The sequence below is a fragment of the Mastigoproctus giganteus genome, chromosome 9 (assembly GCF_048544385.1).
Source record: "Mastigoproctus giganteus isolate SK-2022 chromosome 9, ASM4854438v1, whole genome shotgun sequence".
Classification (NCBI taxonomy): Eukaryota; Metazoa; Arthropoda; class Arachnida; order Uropygi; family Thelyphonidae; genus Mastigoproctus; species Mastigoproctus giganteus.
In genome coordinates this window covers 169,311,240-169,326,193 of record NC_143583.1, presented here as the reverse complement: position 1 = coordinate 169,326,193, position 14,954 = coordinate 169,311,240, and the positions used below count along the sequence as shown (strand labels likewise).

General features: G+C 37.2%; 1 protein-coding gene across 2 annotated transcripts in view; it reads right to left on the bottom strand.

Annotated features, from left to right (window-relative positions):
- The window catches only part of LOC150080881 (uncharacterized), a 597,772-nt gene that overhangs the window by 274,766 nt on the left and 308,052 nt on the right, over positions 1–14,954 (bottom strand). For both annotated transcript variants that reach the window (XR_016547378.1, XM_090381140.1), the window contains exons 13-15: positions 14,462–14,620; positions 1,973–2,040; positions 1,602–1,763 (exon numbers count right to left, since the gene is read on the bottom strand). Coding sequence is in view for 1 of the 2 variants with exons in the window: in XM_090381140.1 (XP_090237266.1) it covers positions 1,602–1,763; positions 1,973–2,040; positions 14,462–14,620 (389 nt within the window). In the remaining variant the exon portion in view is untranslated. The remainder of the gene's footprint in view (positions 1–1,601; positions 1,764–1,972; positions 2,041–14,461; positions 14,621–14,954) is intronic.

The following is a 14,954-nucleotide window of genomic DNA, read 5'->3' as shown; positions in this document are numbered from 1 at the left end:
TCAACATAAAAATCACTTCGACAGTACAAAACGCAGCTGAATAGTTAAGCATAAGAGCACAGAAACATATGTTTGAGTATGTTTCTGTGCCATTACTTCAAAAGCCCACATGATTGCTAAATACAATTAATGATTGTATTTAATTGTCAAAATGATTAATCATAAGCTCCTCTGATGTAGTGGCCATGCTGGAGTATAAACAGAACATTTTTAAACTTGCACTAATGGTTTATGTATCATATATGTAACACATATAAGTAAAATTTTACCATGTAAACTTGTTTTGACATTCATGACACACAGTCTCCATATTTGTCTCTCATTGGATTTTTGTAATTGTGACTGGAAAGGGAAGTGGCCATACTAATTGATTGATAGGTAAGGACAGTGTTTTGGCTTATGTTTCTAGACTACCAGTCAAGCATGTTAGGAGCTGAAAAAGCATAATTTTATTTGAAAATAAATCTTTAATTATTTTAGTTTTTAGTAACTTTTTTTAGTTTTTAATAACCTTTAATTGTTTTCTAAATTGAGAGATAGATATTGTCAGTGGGTCTTGATATAGCAGTGGCATTGCAATGGAGATGAAAACCTGCAGAATAAAATTTGCTTCTTCCTTTCTTTTTTTTTAGAGCTAACTGAACGGTTGCTGTGATATATTTCAAGTATTTATTAAAGCAAGTATACTCTATGGTACCAACTCTAGTATGATCTCTCTCTCTCTCTCTCTCTCTCTCTCTCTCTCTCTCTCTCTCTCTCTCTCTCTCTCCCTAAAAACAGTATTTTTTTTTTTTTCTTTTGTAATCTCTGTACATAATTCCATCTTCCTTATTCTATTTGTACATATTACCACTAAGGAAACTTCCCTCCACAAAGAGATGGGATGCAACTTATGGTTTCTTACTGAATTATTAAATCAATTTTTCAATGCAGTAAATGTCATTATGGTAGTAACTATTTTAGGCATTCTTTATTTAGAAGGATTTTCAACCTTATTTGCTGATAAAATATGTATACTGATAATGCAACCAATTTACAGGATCATGGCTAAACTGTTTCAGTTAATGTTGCATATTCCATGTCTGAAGGCGCCTCCGTAGCCAGGTGGGCAGGAGCGGCAGTGCGTAGCACACGCTTCTTGATTAGACCGGGGTTCGAGCCCATGACCACCAAATACGGAGGATGCAGAAAGGTCAGGGAATGACCACCGCATATCCTCGGAGCAATATGGCCTTAGTTGCTAATGCTCCTAAAAACCAAATAACAACAACAACAACAACAACAACCATGTCTGAAAAGCAAAATGACTGCCCAGTTCACCTGCTCTAAAATTAGTGACAGCATTCTTTAGGGGAAGCTACATAAGATTACTTATGTAGCTTCCCTACATAAGTAATCTACCCATAAATTTAATATTCTCAATTAATTTAAGAGGGAACGATAAAGAGAAGACAAGAAAGCCAAAAGCTAATGATAAATTTCATTCTTCACCTACACTCAGTATAAAAAAACAAATGTATAAATTGTTATAAAACTTAACATATGCACATCATCGCAATTCAGAATTATGTTATGCTTGATAAATTTCTAACAGTACTTACTAGCTCTGTCACTGTGGAAAGTAGGCCTTTCACTGCGCTCTGCACTGCTTGGTGAAAGAGGAATTGCATCCTGTAAAGATTCACCTCCCTGTGCTTTGAGTGATCTATTCTGTGCTTCCTTTTCTCTTCGTCTGCGTAAGGCTGGTGTGATACCAGTATCAGCTATAATAAAAAGTGTTACTGATATATCTGATGAAACAAGTGTTGCTGATGAAAATAAATCTGATAACAGAATGTGAGATCACAAATTAGAAATATAATTTAATTATCATTTAGTTATAATTAATGATATCAAACACCAATAATTTCTCCAATTCCATTTTGACTGTGTTTATAATCATACAAAATAATTAAAAAAAAAAAATACTCACTCTGTAAGTCTGAAGAACTACCATTCAATTGAGTAGGGATTCTTGATATCTCTTGGTCAATCTGACCTCTGAAATAAGGAATAAACTGGATTTGATTACTGAATTTATTTACAACATATATTCATATAATATACTTCATTAAATACTTTCTTAGGTAGAAGTATTTCAATTTTAACATACATTTTTGTATAGACTGCACTAGTGAGTCTGTAGTGTAAATGTAAGTGCTTATTTTCTGAATTGCGAGAAAACAAAATTTAAGGGTCCTGTCCTAATCAATTCATGGTGTTTGTAGACACAGATGCATAATATACATATTTTAATATTAGTATTAATATAGGCAAAATTATGCATGAAAGAAAACATATAGCATATATGCATAATGTATATATTTACCCATAAATTTAATATATTTTGAACTTTCACGTGGAAGTCTAAATTACTGATGGAGCTCATATTCAGATCTCACCAGTAAGTCTAATTGTGACCACGCTATACAAACATAAACAGGGGACAAGGTATGGCAAATTGCATGGCCAATCCTCCATAATACCAGAGGCCTCAATGGAGGCATCAAAACCATATTTTGCTTCCAAGCAGGCTGGCATCTCTCAGTAATGTCTTTTAAGGCTATGTTGTACCTCACAATGAGATGTAATATTTCTTACATTTCACAGTACAATTTTAAAATGATCTTCACAACCAGCCACTGGATTGTCTACCAGACTATTGGCAACACTCTATGAGACATCAGGTTCATGTGGTGGATAATTTTGTGTCTTTACTCTATCAGCTGTAAGCAGAGGGAGTCCTAATGGTGTGTGTGTGTGGGGGGGGGCACTGCCAAGACTACATTATACTAAAGGGATAGGTATATCTTGCAGTGGGCATAGCATGTCTAAAAATATCTTTACCTCATGGAGTATATTACTCCCCCCCCCCATTTTTAACTTTAAATTATACCAATACAGAATCATATTAATGGAATAACCTTTTCTACAAAAAAAATTATAAATTATAAATGACCTCATAAATTATAAAATTATAAAAATTAAAGTTATAAATGATCTCACAAAACCTTCTTAATTGATTTTACAAATACAGTATATGTGGTCTCAGTTATAATAATAATAATGCCCATTCTTTTCAAATTGAAAAATCCCACTTCCTTTTCTGATTAAATATTAAATATCAGTTTCCTAGACCACCATTCATCTCATTTGTCCTAATTATTTCTGCCATGATTGCAACCACTTTAATGGTAGTAATACTTGTATATATATATATATATATATATATATATATATATGTGCTCACTGTGATATTCTACATAAGAGTTTTTGGATTTACTGGTGCATCAGCAACAAAGGCTAGAGTGCACCTATTACAATTCTATGCCCAGGGCTTCTTAACCTTCAATCTCTTATTTCTGCTCTCCTATAGTTAAAAATCTCTTTGTCTCTTTCTGATCTCCTATGATTCAAAATCCCTTTGTCTCTTTCTGATCTCCTATGGTTCAAGATCAATTTTTTTCAAATCCATATGTTGCCTCTTACTGCTTTCACAAATCACATGGAACTTTTCCACATCCTTTAATTGAAATCATCCTGATTTTTTCTAACAGTAGAGTAATTTGCGTTAGCGATTCAGTATTAGTTTTAGAACTACTAAATGATGCAAGAAAACAAATGTTTTCTATATTGGCCAAAAAAATTATCATAAGTAAATGAATAAATAAATAAATCCCAAGCAGTCATACATTCCCAACAACAAAAAATTCAATTTCTTGGAAAAATACACAGAACATTTCAAAATTAAAGAAAAAGAGACAATAAACATTAACAGAGGAATTCTAGCGTAACTTTAACATCAAAGATATGAGTGACATTACCACTGAAGCCTGAGTTGAAGTATCATTCATCTAAATACATGAATGGTGTCTGGAAAAAAATATATGATCAGCTGATCATATACCACACAGATGATGTTTCCATTTTTAGAAATGACTGTGTCACTGTACTGTATCAACTAGCAAACAGAGATGTAGATAAGAATGATGTTGTAAATTTGCTTAACTCATACCAAGAATTAAGTAATGAAGAACTCATCTAGTTTTATGAGCTACAAGAAGATGGCTCAGATTCTACTGAAGAAAACCCAACTGATTAACTACCCATGTTTTGTCTTCCAAAAGAATAGTGGAAGCATTTTCTCATTGCTAAAACTCTTGTATAATGAGGAGTAGGCCTTAGCAATTTTCAAAGAAGATAATCCTGATCAAGATGAGTGATGTCAAGAGGTATGAAAAATGCTTTGGTTTGGGATCAACAAAGCAGAATCTCCTATATTAAAAAAAAAAAAAAAAAAAAAAATCAACCTTCAACTCTCAAATACGTAGTTTTATATTCTTATATTAATTTCAAATCCATTTGTTTGTAAAGTTCTATATACATGTACAGATATACATATATATCTGCACATGTATATACAGCTGGAAATCTGTACAGTATTTTCATGCAATTAAATGCAGTAATAGAATTAAAACATGTGCATCACACTAAAATACAATATATTATATACAGTATTTTATTACTATATACTATATTTTACAGTATACAATAATCATATCTCTCATCTCTCATTATTTTGCATGCATCTGTAACCTTTTACCAGTTTTCTATAGAATTTTAGTATTCACATAACAAAACACATTTTAGAACCCATCTGAAAATAAAGTAATAATGTTATTATTATTCCTTTATTTTCAAATATGCAATACATGTATAAGTATCATATATATAATTATATTACACACACACACACACATATATATACACACACACCATATATATACATATATATGTGTTGAGAACCAGTAAATATGATACTGTAGGTTCATGGGAGGTCCATATGAAGGATCGACATGGGCAAAGGACATGACCTAACAGACTTTGAGAAAGGGATTGTTAGGTACAGGTGAAGGCTGAAGTAGTATGGAAAATGTGAATCTTGTGGGCTATTTGCAAAGTGCTGAAGTTAAGGTGTTTCTAGGGTGGATGGATATTGGACAAAGCAGCAATCACCGGGTCTCATCAGTGGTCAAGGTGAACACAGGCTATCCTGCCTTAGACCTGATGGAGAGAAATCGGTGGAACGGCTGACCATGGACTTTAAAGAGATAACCATAGTACATAGTGTTGATTGTCAAGTGGCACTGGGCATCCTCCCAACTCCACATTTGTATAGTCTATGTCACAGTACAAACTCTGTAAAGGCCAGAGATAGTGTGTGTTTTAGTATTGGATTTTAGTATGCAATGTAGTATTGGATTATGTTGTTCTTCCAGCCACTTAGCCACAGTGCCCCTAATGGACCCCCCCCAATTGCCCATCCTCTGCCCCGGGGAAGGCAGGCTGGGTATAGTAGGGAATAGAAAGGATTCTGGCAGAGACAAACCCTGGACGATGTCTGAGCTTGCCAGGAAGGGAGTGGAGGAGACAGATGAAAGAAGGGAGAGGAGGAGAGAAACAGATGAAAATAAAGGTGGATGATAGGAAGATTTTCCACCTGGAAATAGGAAGTTAAAGAGATAGAGGGGCATCCCTAAGGGAAGAGCCTATCCTCCACAGAGAGGGGGGGTTTGACTGTTAAGAGAATAAAAATATTTGTGACGGTAGAGTCCACCAGGTGAAAAGGTTGGGATGGAAACTGGGGAAAAGGAAACTGGGATTGTAGGGGATAAAAGTCATAGGGCCAGGATGTGCTATGTGAGAGGAGGAAACCGCACTGTGGACATGCAGTGCTTCTCTGATATTAATTCCACACCAACCAGGCCAGCTGAAGCTGGTGTCAGCAAATCCCACGTCATGCCTCAGAAGAGTAGACATGATGTTGGAAGGGCAGGGGGGGGATTTCCTGGTAGGTTGCTCCCACTGCAGTCTAATTTGTAAGACCTGTTAAAACAGCATACACTCTACATGCACTCACCCAACTGCACACTTCTCATACTTACATTTACACAATTACGTTTTTTGTTGGTTTTTTTTTTTTATATATATACATATTTAGAGGAAGACTGAAAAACAGCACTTAACACAACATTCTCTCACATATTTATCATCTTACTTTCATCATGATACAGACAGACAGGACACAGGTGCCACTTAAATATAACAACTACCAAGACATCACCTTTTTATATATATACACTAATTATTCATTTTGTCACCACGGTTTACACAGATGACCTAACATTCACTCCTTAACCTGCAATAATAGCTAATTTATTTATTTATTTTTTCTATACATATTCATGGTACAACAGTCAACACTTATAGGGCATTCTCATTCATTCCCTATATTCACACACTTATCCCACTCGATACAGTACCCTGAATAGGAAAACACACTTTCTTTTTTTTTGTAGGTTAAGTGAACTCATTTCCTATCCAGCACAAGACACACATATTAACATATACATATATAATATGTAACATACCTGCATTTACACACATTTACTCCTACTTTTGTATACATACTAACATACATATGCACATTCTGCAGAATCTGCATATGCACATATGCAGTATTGGTGAGGGTAACGAAGGGGGATTGGATTGCATTGGATTTTTCCGGCGCATTAGCAGAAGTGGCTATTATGCACCAAGACAAAGGTAAAAAATAGATTTCGGTAACTTTGAAAGAGGTTACCTGATCAAAATATTAGGTAAAAGTTTAAAAGGCGGTATATATTCTAAAAATATAAAGCATATTATATATACATGTATATAAATTAGTAAGCTGTAAAAAACTGAAAAAGAGCTGACACCTTGTCATCAGTGGATAAAATCTGACTGAGTGTATAAGGCTCGGTCAGATGGTTAAAAGCGGTAAAGAGCATATTATTAAAATATGTTTCAGGGATAAAACTCTATCACAGGAAACATAGGAGGGTCATCAACCCTCAGCAAGAAAGAATGTGTCGGATGACTGTGTCCTATGTGGGTCCGAGCAAGAACAACTTCCTCCTTACGATTCCTACGCAAACTAGACTGTCATGGTTCAATTACAGGCTTTATCTGATGTAATTTAGTTGTAGTCTGTCTACTCCATGAATAATGCCATTGGGAGTATATCTTTTGGTGTATTATTTGTCTGTAGTCTGTATAGGGGACTATACAGACTAGGCTATACAATAATTGTTGACTATATAGATAGGCAACAATTATTGCTGATTTGGCTGCAGTGTCAGCCAAATCATTTCCCCTAATCCTGATGTGGCTAGAAATCAAGCAAAAGTGGATATAGTATTCAAGTTCATGGAGAGAGTGGATCTTCTTCTGAACTTGAGAAAGAACTGAGTGAGGATTATATCTCACCAATAATAAAGCCTGTAAGATGTTCAAGGAATCAGAATATAAAATGAACCGTTGGTGCTGGTATTCACTAATGTGGTCCAGGGCTAACTGAATAGTGTGGAGCTCTGCAGTAAATATACTGCATTCAGGGAGAATCTGCTTTGATATGGTGGTGTCCAGAAAGACAGCAACAGATCCTACATATGATTCCGACTTTGAGCCGTCTGTGTAAACTAGCGAGAAGTCAGAATGTTCAGGTCGGTGTGTTGAATAGAGCTGCAGGTAGATAGACAGAGTATCTGACTATCTGTGTTTCAGTTTTTAAGGGAAAAGTTGCACATTGGAATGTGAGCATGCCAGGGTGGAATGGGCTGATTTGGTGTTTGGGCAATCTTGTCTACCTTGATTTCAAGTTTTCTGAGTAGCTCTTGGACACGAATGCCAAAAGGGTGATTGGCAGTGTGATGGATTTTCTATAAACTTTCCTATCGTGGCTAAAAAATGGATGACCTGGCAGGGACTTCAGTTTGAAAGCATACTTTAGAGATGACTGCTTATGTCGAAGCAATAATGGTGGTTCGTGTGCTTCAATGTATAGGCTCTGGATGGGAGATGTTCGATATACTCCAGTAGCGAGACAGTTAGTTTGATGATGAATATGGTCCAGCCATCGAAGTACACTGCTTCTGGCTGACATGTTGAGGAGAGACAGCAGAGAATATTTAGGCCTCTCGTGCACTTGGTACAGAGTTGACAGATGTGTTTCAGGAAGTTCAACTTTTTATCAAATATGGGTCCCAAGAATTTTGTGTCTTGCACTACTGAAATAGTATTTTATCCGAGCTTCAATTCAGATTCAGGATGAAGATTATACTTATGACAAAAATGTATGCAAACGGTCTTCTGCAGCAAGAACCTGAATCCATTAGCAAGTGCCTAGGAATTAAGGCAATTAATGTCGTTCAATAACCCTCATGTTGCATGACTGACAAAATATGCTAAAGTCATCAACATAAAGGGCACTGTTTACATTTGGAGGAAGTTGGTCTGTGATAGCATTTACTTTGAAGGTGAAAAGTGTGATATTTAGTACTGATCCTTGTGGTAGCTCCTCCTGTTGGCAAAAAGAGTCAGAGAATGGGGATCCCACACAAACTTGGAAAGAACGATTGGCTAAAATGTTTTTAATAAAAATGGGCAGGTGCCCTCTGAGACTGAGGTTATGCAAATCTTTTAAGATTCCAAATATGCAAGTTAGCATTAGCATTAGCATTAGTAGAGGCATTTGATGCAAGAAAGCAAGCTTATGCAGCATCAGCCAAAAAAAAAAAAAAAAAAAACCCACTTCCACTTCACCCCTCTGTTCGTTCAAAATACCTGTCCAGCTGAGCCTTAAACTTATTTAGGCTATCAACCTCCACCACAAGGGATGGCAGTCTGTTCCACCAACCAACCACCCACTGGCTAAAGGCAAATTTCCGCACGTCTATCCTACATCTGTCTTTCCTCAATTTGAATTTATGCCCTCTCAGGTGATTTTTCTGAGCTAGAGGAAGAATCCCATCAGCATTGAGCATGCTTAAACCATTCAAGGCTTTATACACCTCTATCAGATCACCTCGCTGGTGCCTAGTCTCCAGACACTGTAATTTGCAAAACGTAAGCCTTTCTTCGTAAGAGCACCCCTTTGTTCCATTCACTAATCTTGTTGCCCTTCTCTGTACTCGTTCCAGCAGCTCTACATCCTTCTTGAAATGAGGCCTCCAGACCTGTATACAGTACTCTAGGTGTGGCCTGACCATTGCCTTATACAATGGAATAATCACCTCCTTATCCCTGCTGGAAAAATTCCTGTATATTAGTATTAGTATTAGTATTAGTAACGGCCGCATGGTGCAAGAAAGCCTATGGCTTATGCTGCACCAGCCAAAAAAAATAAATAAATAAAAAATAAAAAAAAATAAAAATAAAAAAAAAAATAAAAAATATATATATAAATCCGAACAAAACAATGATAAAAACAAAAAAAAAAAAAATAAATAAATAAATAACTAAATAATAATAATTAATAAAATAAAAAATAAATAAAAAGGAAATTAAACCTATCATCCTATGTGCTTCCCTTACCCGAAAGTACTATCCAGATGACCTTTGAATTTCCCCAAACTGTCGGCCTCTACCACCCATGAAGGCAACTTATTCCAGTAATTTATAACTCGCTGGCTAAAATAGAACTTCCTGCAATCCAATCTAAACATTTCCCCCCGTAACTTGAATTTATGTCCCCTAGTTCTAGCATCATTTGTAATCTTGAAAATTTTGTCCTCATTCATTTTACTGATGCCTCTCAGAGCCTTAAACACCTCAATAAAATCTCCTCTAAGGTGTCTAGTTTCCAAACTCTGCAACCCACATATTCGAAGTCTTTCTTCATAAGGACGCCCTTTTGCCGATCTCACCAGGCGAGTTACCCTTCTTTGCACCCTTTCAAGAAGCTCGATGTCTTTCTTCAGGTGCGGTCTCCATACTTGAACACAGTATTCCAAGTGTGGTCTAACATAAGCCTTATATAATGGGATTATCACGTCCCTATCTCTACTTGCAAAAGTTCGATAGATCATTGATAGGACACCATGGGCCTTCCTTGCAACCTGTTTACAATGCTCAGAGAATTTCATGTCTGACCGTATCGTAACACCCAAGTCCCTTTCCTCCAGTACTGGCTTTAGTTGAACTCCACCAAGTGAATAAGTTATTTTGGGATTACTGTTTCCCAGGTGTAATACCTTACACTTTGTTGGATTAAAGCACAGCTGCCATTTTTCTGACCATTCCTGAAGTCTATCTAGGTCTCTCTGAAGAAGCTCAGCTTGACAGTGATCATTAACTACTCTACCAATTTTAACATCATCTGCAAATTTAGACATCACGCCCTCTATCCCTTCATCAATGTCGTTTATGAAAATTAAAAACAACAGTGGTCCTAATACTGATCCTTGGGGAACCCCACTTCTTACATCAACCCAATCTGAGGAATAGCCATTTATCACAACCCTCTGCCTCCTGCCCTGAAGCCATCCTTCTATCCATCTAAGGATTTTCCCAGTGATTCCAACCTGTTCCAGCTTATAAAGCAACCGCTCATGTGGGACTGAGTCAAAAGCTTTGCTGAAATCTAAATAAACAATATCGAAATTATTCCCTAAATACAGCTCGTGAGTGACCCTTTCGAAATAGCGAACCAGATTTGTTAAACATGATTTTCCCTTTACGAAACCATGCTGAGTATCCTTGAGAATTTCAATTCGATCCAAATGATCCTGAATTCCACCCTTGATCATTGCCTCCATGATTTTCCCTACTACTGAAGTCAGACTGACAGGTTGATAATTTCCAACTTCACTTTTAGAGCCACCCTTATGTATGGGAGATACATATCATTGACAATACTCCATGAGCTACTCTTGCAGCCCGTCTGCACTGCTCAGAGAACTTCATATCTGCCTGCACAACCACCCCCAAGTCCCTTTCATTCTCTACCACTGTCAGTGTAGTACCACAGAGTTGATACGTTGCTCTGGGGTTGCTGTTTCCCATGTGTAGTACTTTACATTTGTCAATGTTAAACTTCATTTGCCACCTCTCAGCCCATCTGCTCAACCTTTCCAGATCCTGTTGCAGTAGCATAGTGTCAGTAGTGTCCTTGACAACCCTGCCAACCTTTGTATCATCTGCAAACTTGGACATTAAGCTTGATATACCATCATCAATATCATTTATAAATACAGAAAACAATAATGGACCCAACACTGAGCCCTGAGGGACTCCACTAATAACATCAGTCCACGATGAGCAGTGTCCATTGATTACCACTCTCTGTCTTCTCCCCCTCAACCACCCCTTTATCCATAGCAGCAATTTGCCTCCAATGTCACACTGCTCCAATTTGTGTAGCAGTCTTCCATGTGCAACAGTATCAAAAGCCTTTCTAAGATCCAAGTATATAATATCAAAGTTATTCCCTGCATCCAGCTCTTTTGTGACTGCATCATAGTATCCAATCAAGTTGGTCAGGCAAGACTTCCCCTTAACAAAACCATGCTGTGTCTGAGCTATAACTGAAGTCTTGTCTAAATGATCCTGCAGTGCTTCTTTAACCAGTGCCTCCATTAATTTTCCTGGAACAGAAGTTAAGCTCACAGGTCTATAATTACTTGTTTCAGCCTTTGATCCTCCTTTGTGAATTGGGGTCACATTTGGACATTTCCAGTCCATGGGTACCTCCCCTGAGTCCAAGGAAGCTCTCATAATTATGGCTAAGGGTTTGCTTACTTCCTTTGCTGCCTCCTTTAATATAACTGGATAGATCCCATCCACCCCGGGTGCCTTTCTTGTGTTTATCTTCAACAGTTTCTCCTCCACTTTACTCCCAGTTATTTCAAGATTCTGTAGCTTACTGCTAGAGTTGAATACACCTCTGGCATTCCCCTTGCTGAATAACTCCTCATGTGTGAATGTCGATGCAAAATATTCATTTAGTTTGTTAGCTACCTGAGCAGGATCATCAACAGTTGACCCATCAATATCAAGTGGACCAATCTGATTCATCCCCTTCCTTCTAGAGTTTACATAAGTAAAGAACTATTTGCTGTTTTTCTTTGCATCCCTTGCCAAGGATTTCTCATAATCTGCCTTCGCCTGCCTAACCTCCTTTGTAACTTGGTTGCATATCAACTTGTATCTATCATAGGCTTCTGTGTCATGTGTTAATTTGTAAGTATCCCATGCATTTTTCTTCTCTGCCATATGCCTCATTAGTTCATCTGACATCCATTTTGGCCTAAACCTTGAACAATATTTCTTAGTTGGTATGTAAAGCCTAGTAGCTTCCAAGATAAGTTCTTTGAATGCTTCCCATTTTGAATTTGCTGTTGGTAACATCATCAGTTGGTCCCACTGTATAGAATTTAAATACTGTCTCAGTCCATCGTAGTCGCCTTTACGGAAGCAATAACCCTTCCCTTTACCCCTAATGGTAGTTACCTCTTTGAGTAAATCCCACTTCAGCACACTGTGATCACTGCCACCTAGTGGTTCATTTATCTGCAGATTCTTAATGCATGAAGAATCACTGCTGATAATCAAATCAAGAGTATTACTCCCTCTAGTTGCCTCCCGAACATGCTGATGTAGAAAACAATCATCCAATAAATCCACAAAAGCCCTGCTAGTGTGTGAGTAACCAGCCCCCAAATTCCAGTCAATATCTGGGAAATTAAAATCTCCCATTATAAGACTCTCTGATTTACTGGCCCACTCTATTTCCCTGTACAGTTCCTTATTATACTCATCAGAGTCATTAGGCCTATAGCACACTCCTACTCTCAATTTTGATCTCCCAATGCTTATGTCACACCAAACTGACTCAACACTGCACTGTCCAGCGATGTCGACTGGCTTCACTTCCTTGGTTTTTATGTGTTTCTTAACTAATAGCATAACCCCTCCCCCCTTTCTATCCTGTCTATCCTTTCTGTAGACGTTGTACTCCCCAAATTGCAGTTCTGCATCCCTTATATCTGTGTGACACCACGTCTCTGATATCCCAACAATATCTGCCTTTGATGTTTTGAGCAATACCTCAAATTCATTTACTAAACTCCTAGCATTGGTGTACACGCAAGTATACCTGCACCTGTTTCTATTCTTAGCTACCCTAACACAACCCATGTGTTTACTTGTACCGCAATGGCTCCCAGCAGTCTCTGAAATACCATGCATATTGTTTTTCAGGCTTCTTCTCATTCTAATAGAAGCAGTGCAAGAATCTCTTTCACCTCTGCCAGTGGCTACTGTCAATCTATTGGTCTTTGTCTCCCCCCAAGCTAGCAGTTTTCCGACCCACCTAACACTGCCTCGATAGCATCAGCAAATATTCTTGCAGCCTTTCTATTTAAGTGTATCCCATCCCTGTAGAAGCAATCTCTCCTGTTAACAAGTACAGTCCAGGCTGAAAAAAATTCTACCCCTTGAGCCTTGCACAATCTTTCCAGGGCCGAATTGATCGACAAGGCTCTCATCATATACTCCCTCCTATCGTGTCTGGGCAGAATTGCAGACACTTTCAAATTCAACCCTAATTCTCGGCTTTTGTTCAACAGTGACCTGTACTTGTTAAGTAATTCTGCCGGTCTCCTACTCTTAATATTATTAGTGCCAAAGTTGTGTCATATACTTTCTCCATATCAAAGAATAAAGATACAAGATGTTCACATTTTAGGAAAGCATCCTGGATGGATGTTTCCAGTCTAATAAGATGGTCCAGAGTGGATCAGTTCCTTCAGAAGCCACATTGGATACTAGAGAAAAGGTCATTTGATTCTAAATAACATATTAAACGAAAATTAACCATTCTCTCTAGAATTTTGCACAGACAGCTTTTCAGAGCAATAGAATATAATTAGTAGGTGTTTTAGGATCCTTTCCTGGCTTGACAAAGGCAAGAACAATTGCCTAGAACCAGGCATCCAGAAACTGCTCTTCACTAAAGATTCTATTATACAGAAGGAGCAGGTGATCCATAGATTTTGGTGCAAGATATTTAATCACTTCATAATGGATGCCACCTGGTCCAACAGCATTTGCCTTGGAAAGGATGAGAGCCCTTTTCAGTTTCTGCATAGTGTGAATGAGCCATCATAGGGATAAAGGCCCTTTGATGTGAAATTAAGTGCCTGTTTTTTGATTTTATGTTTCAGGACCAGGATAACTAAACCCGGTAAGTTATCAACACAAAGAAAGATAGGAAAGGGTGATAACCTTCATTTGTGGTCAGTTACACAAAACAAATGATTCAACCATTCCTTGTTGCCTATTTTTAACATCATCTGGAAGAGTGCAGTTGCAATTAGGTAGTTTTAGTTTCACTTATAATGCAGTTAGCTTATAATGGAAATATTAGAGTTATTCTCTGATACCTATGTTATAAAGGAGTTGCACCATAGACATCAAATAGGAGTTTCAATATAGACATCACATAGAAGTTGCACAATATACATTACATACGAGTTACACTACATATATTACATCAAAAATTGCTTATTACTGAAAATCCTGAACTTTTGTACATTACCTTCTCCTCCATGAATTTGGTGGTTCTGGAATCTTGGAAACCTGCTGTGATATCGATGTATTACTTTTTGCTGGAGTCGTGGTAATAGAGCTATTAACACAAAATCGATGACTTTTTCTTGCCTTACAACCAACATATGATTTTCTTCGTGGTGCAGTCCTAATTGGTAAATCAGACTATAAATTATATGGGTTGGTTGATGTTATTCCTTATACTTATGAAAATAAATTAATTATTATTATTCTCTTAAAACAGCACAGTAGAATAATATTACTAAATTTCAGTTAATTTCAATTAGTTTTTTTTCACCTAGACGTGAGAATATTCTTGACCTCATTCCTGACTAACGGATCAAATGACATCATGGGGCTTAAAGTACAGGAACCACTGTCAGGAAGTGATCACGCAATCATCAGTTGGAAGGTGAAGTATGATTTTGCAGTAGTTAAAGGTATGGGTTTTAATTTCAGAAGAGGGAACTTGGACAGTTTAA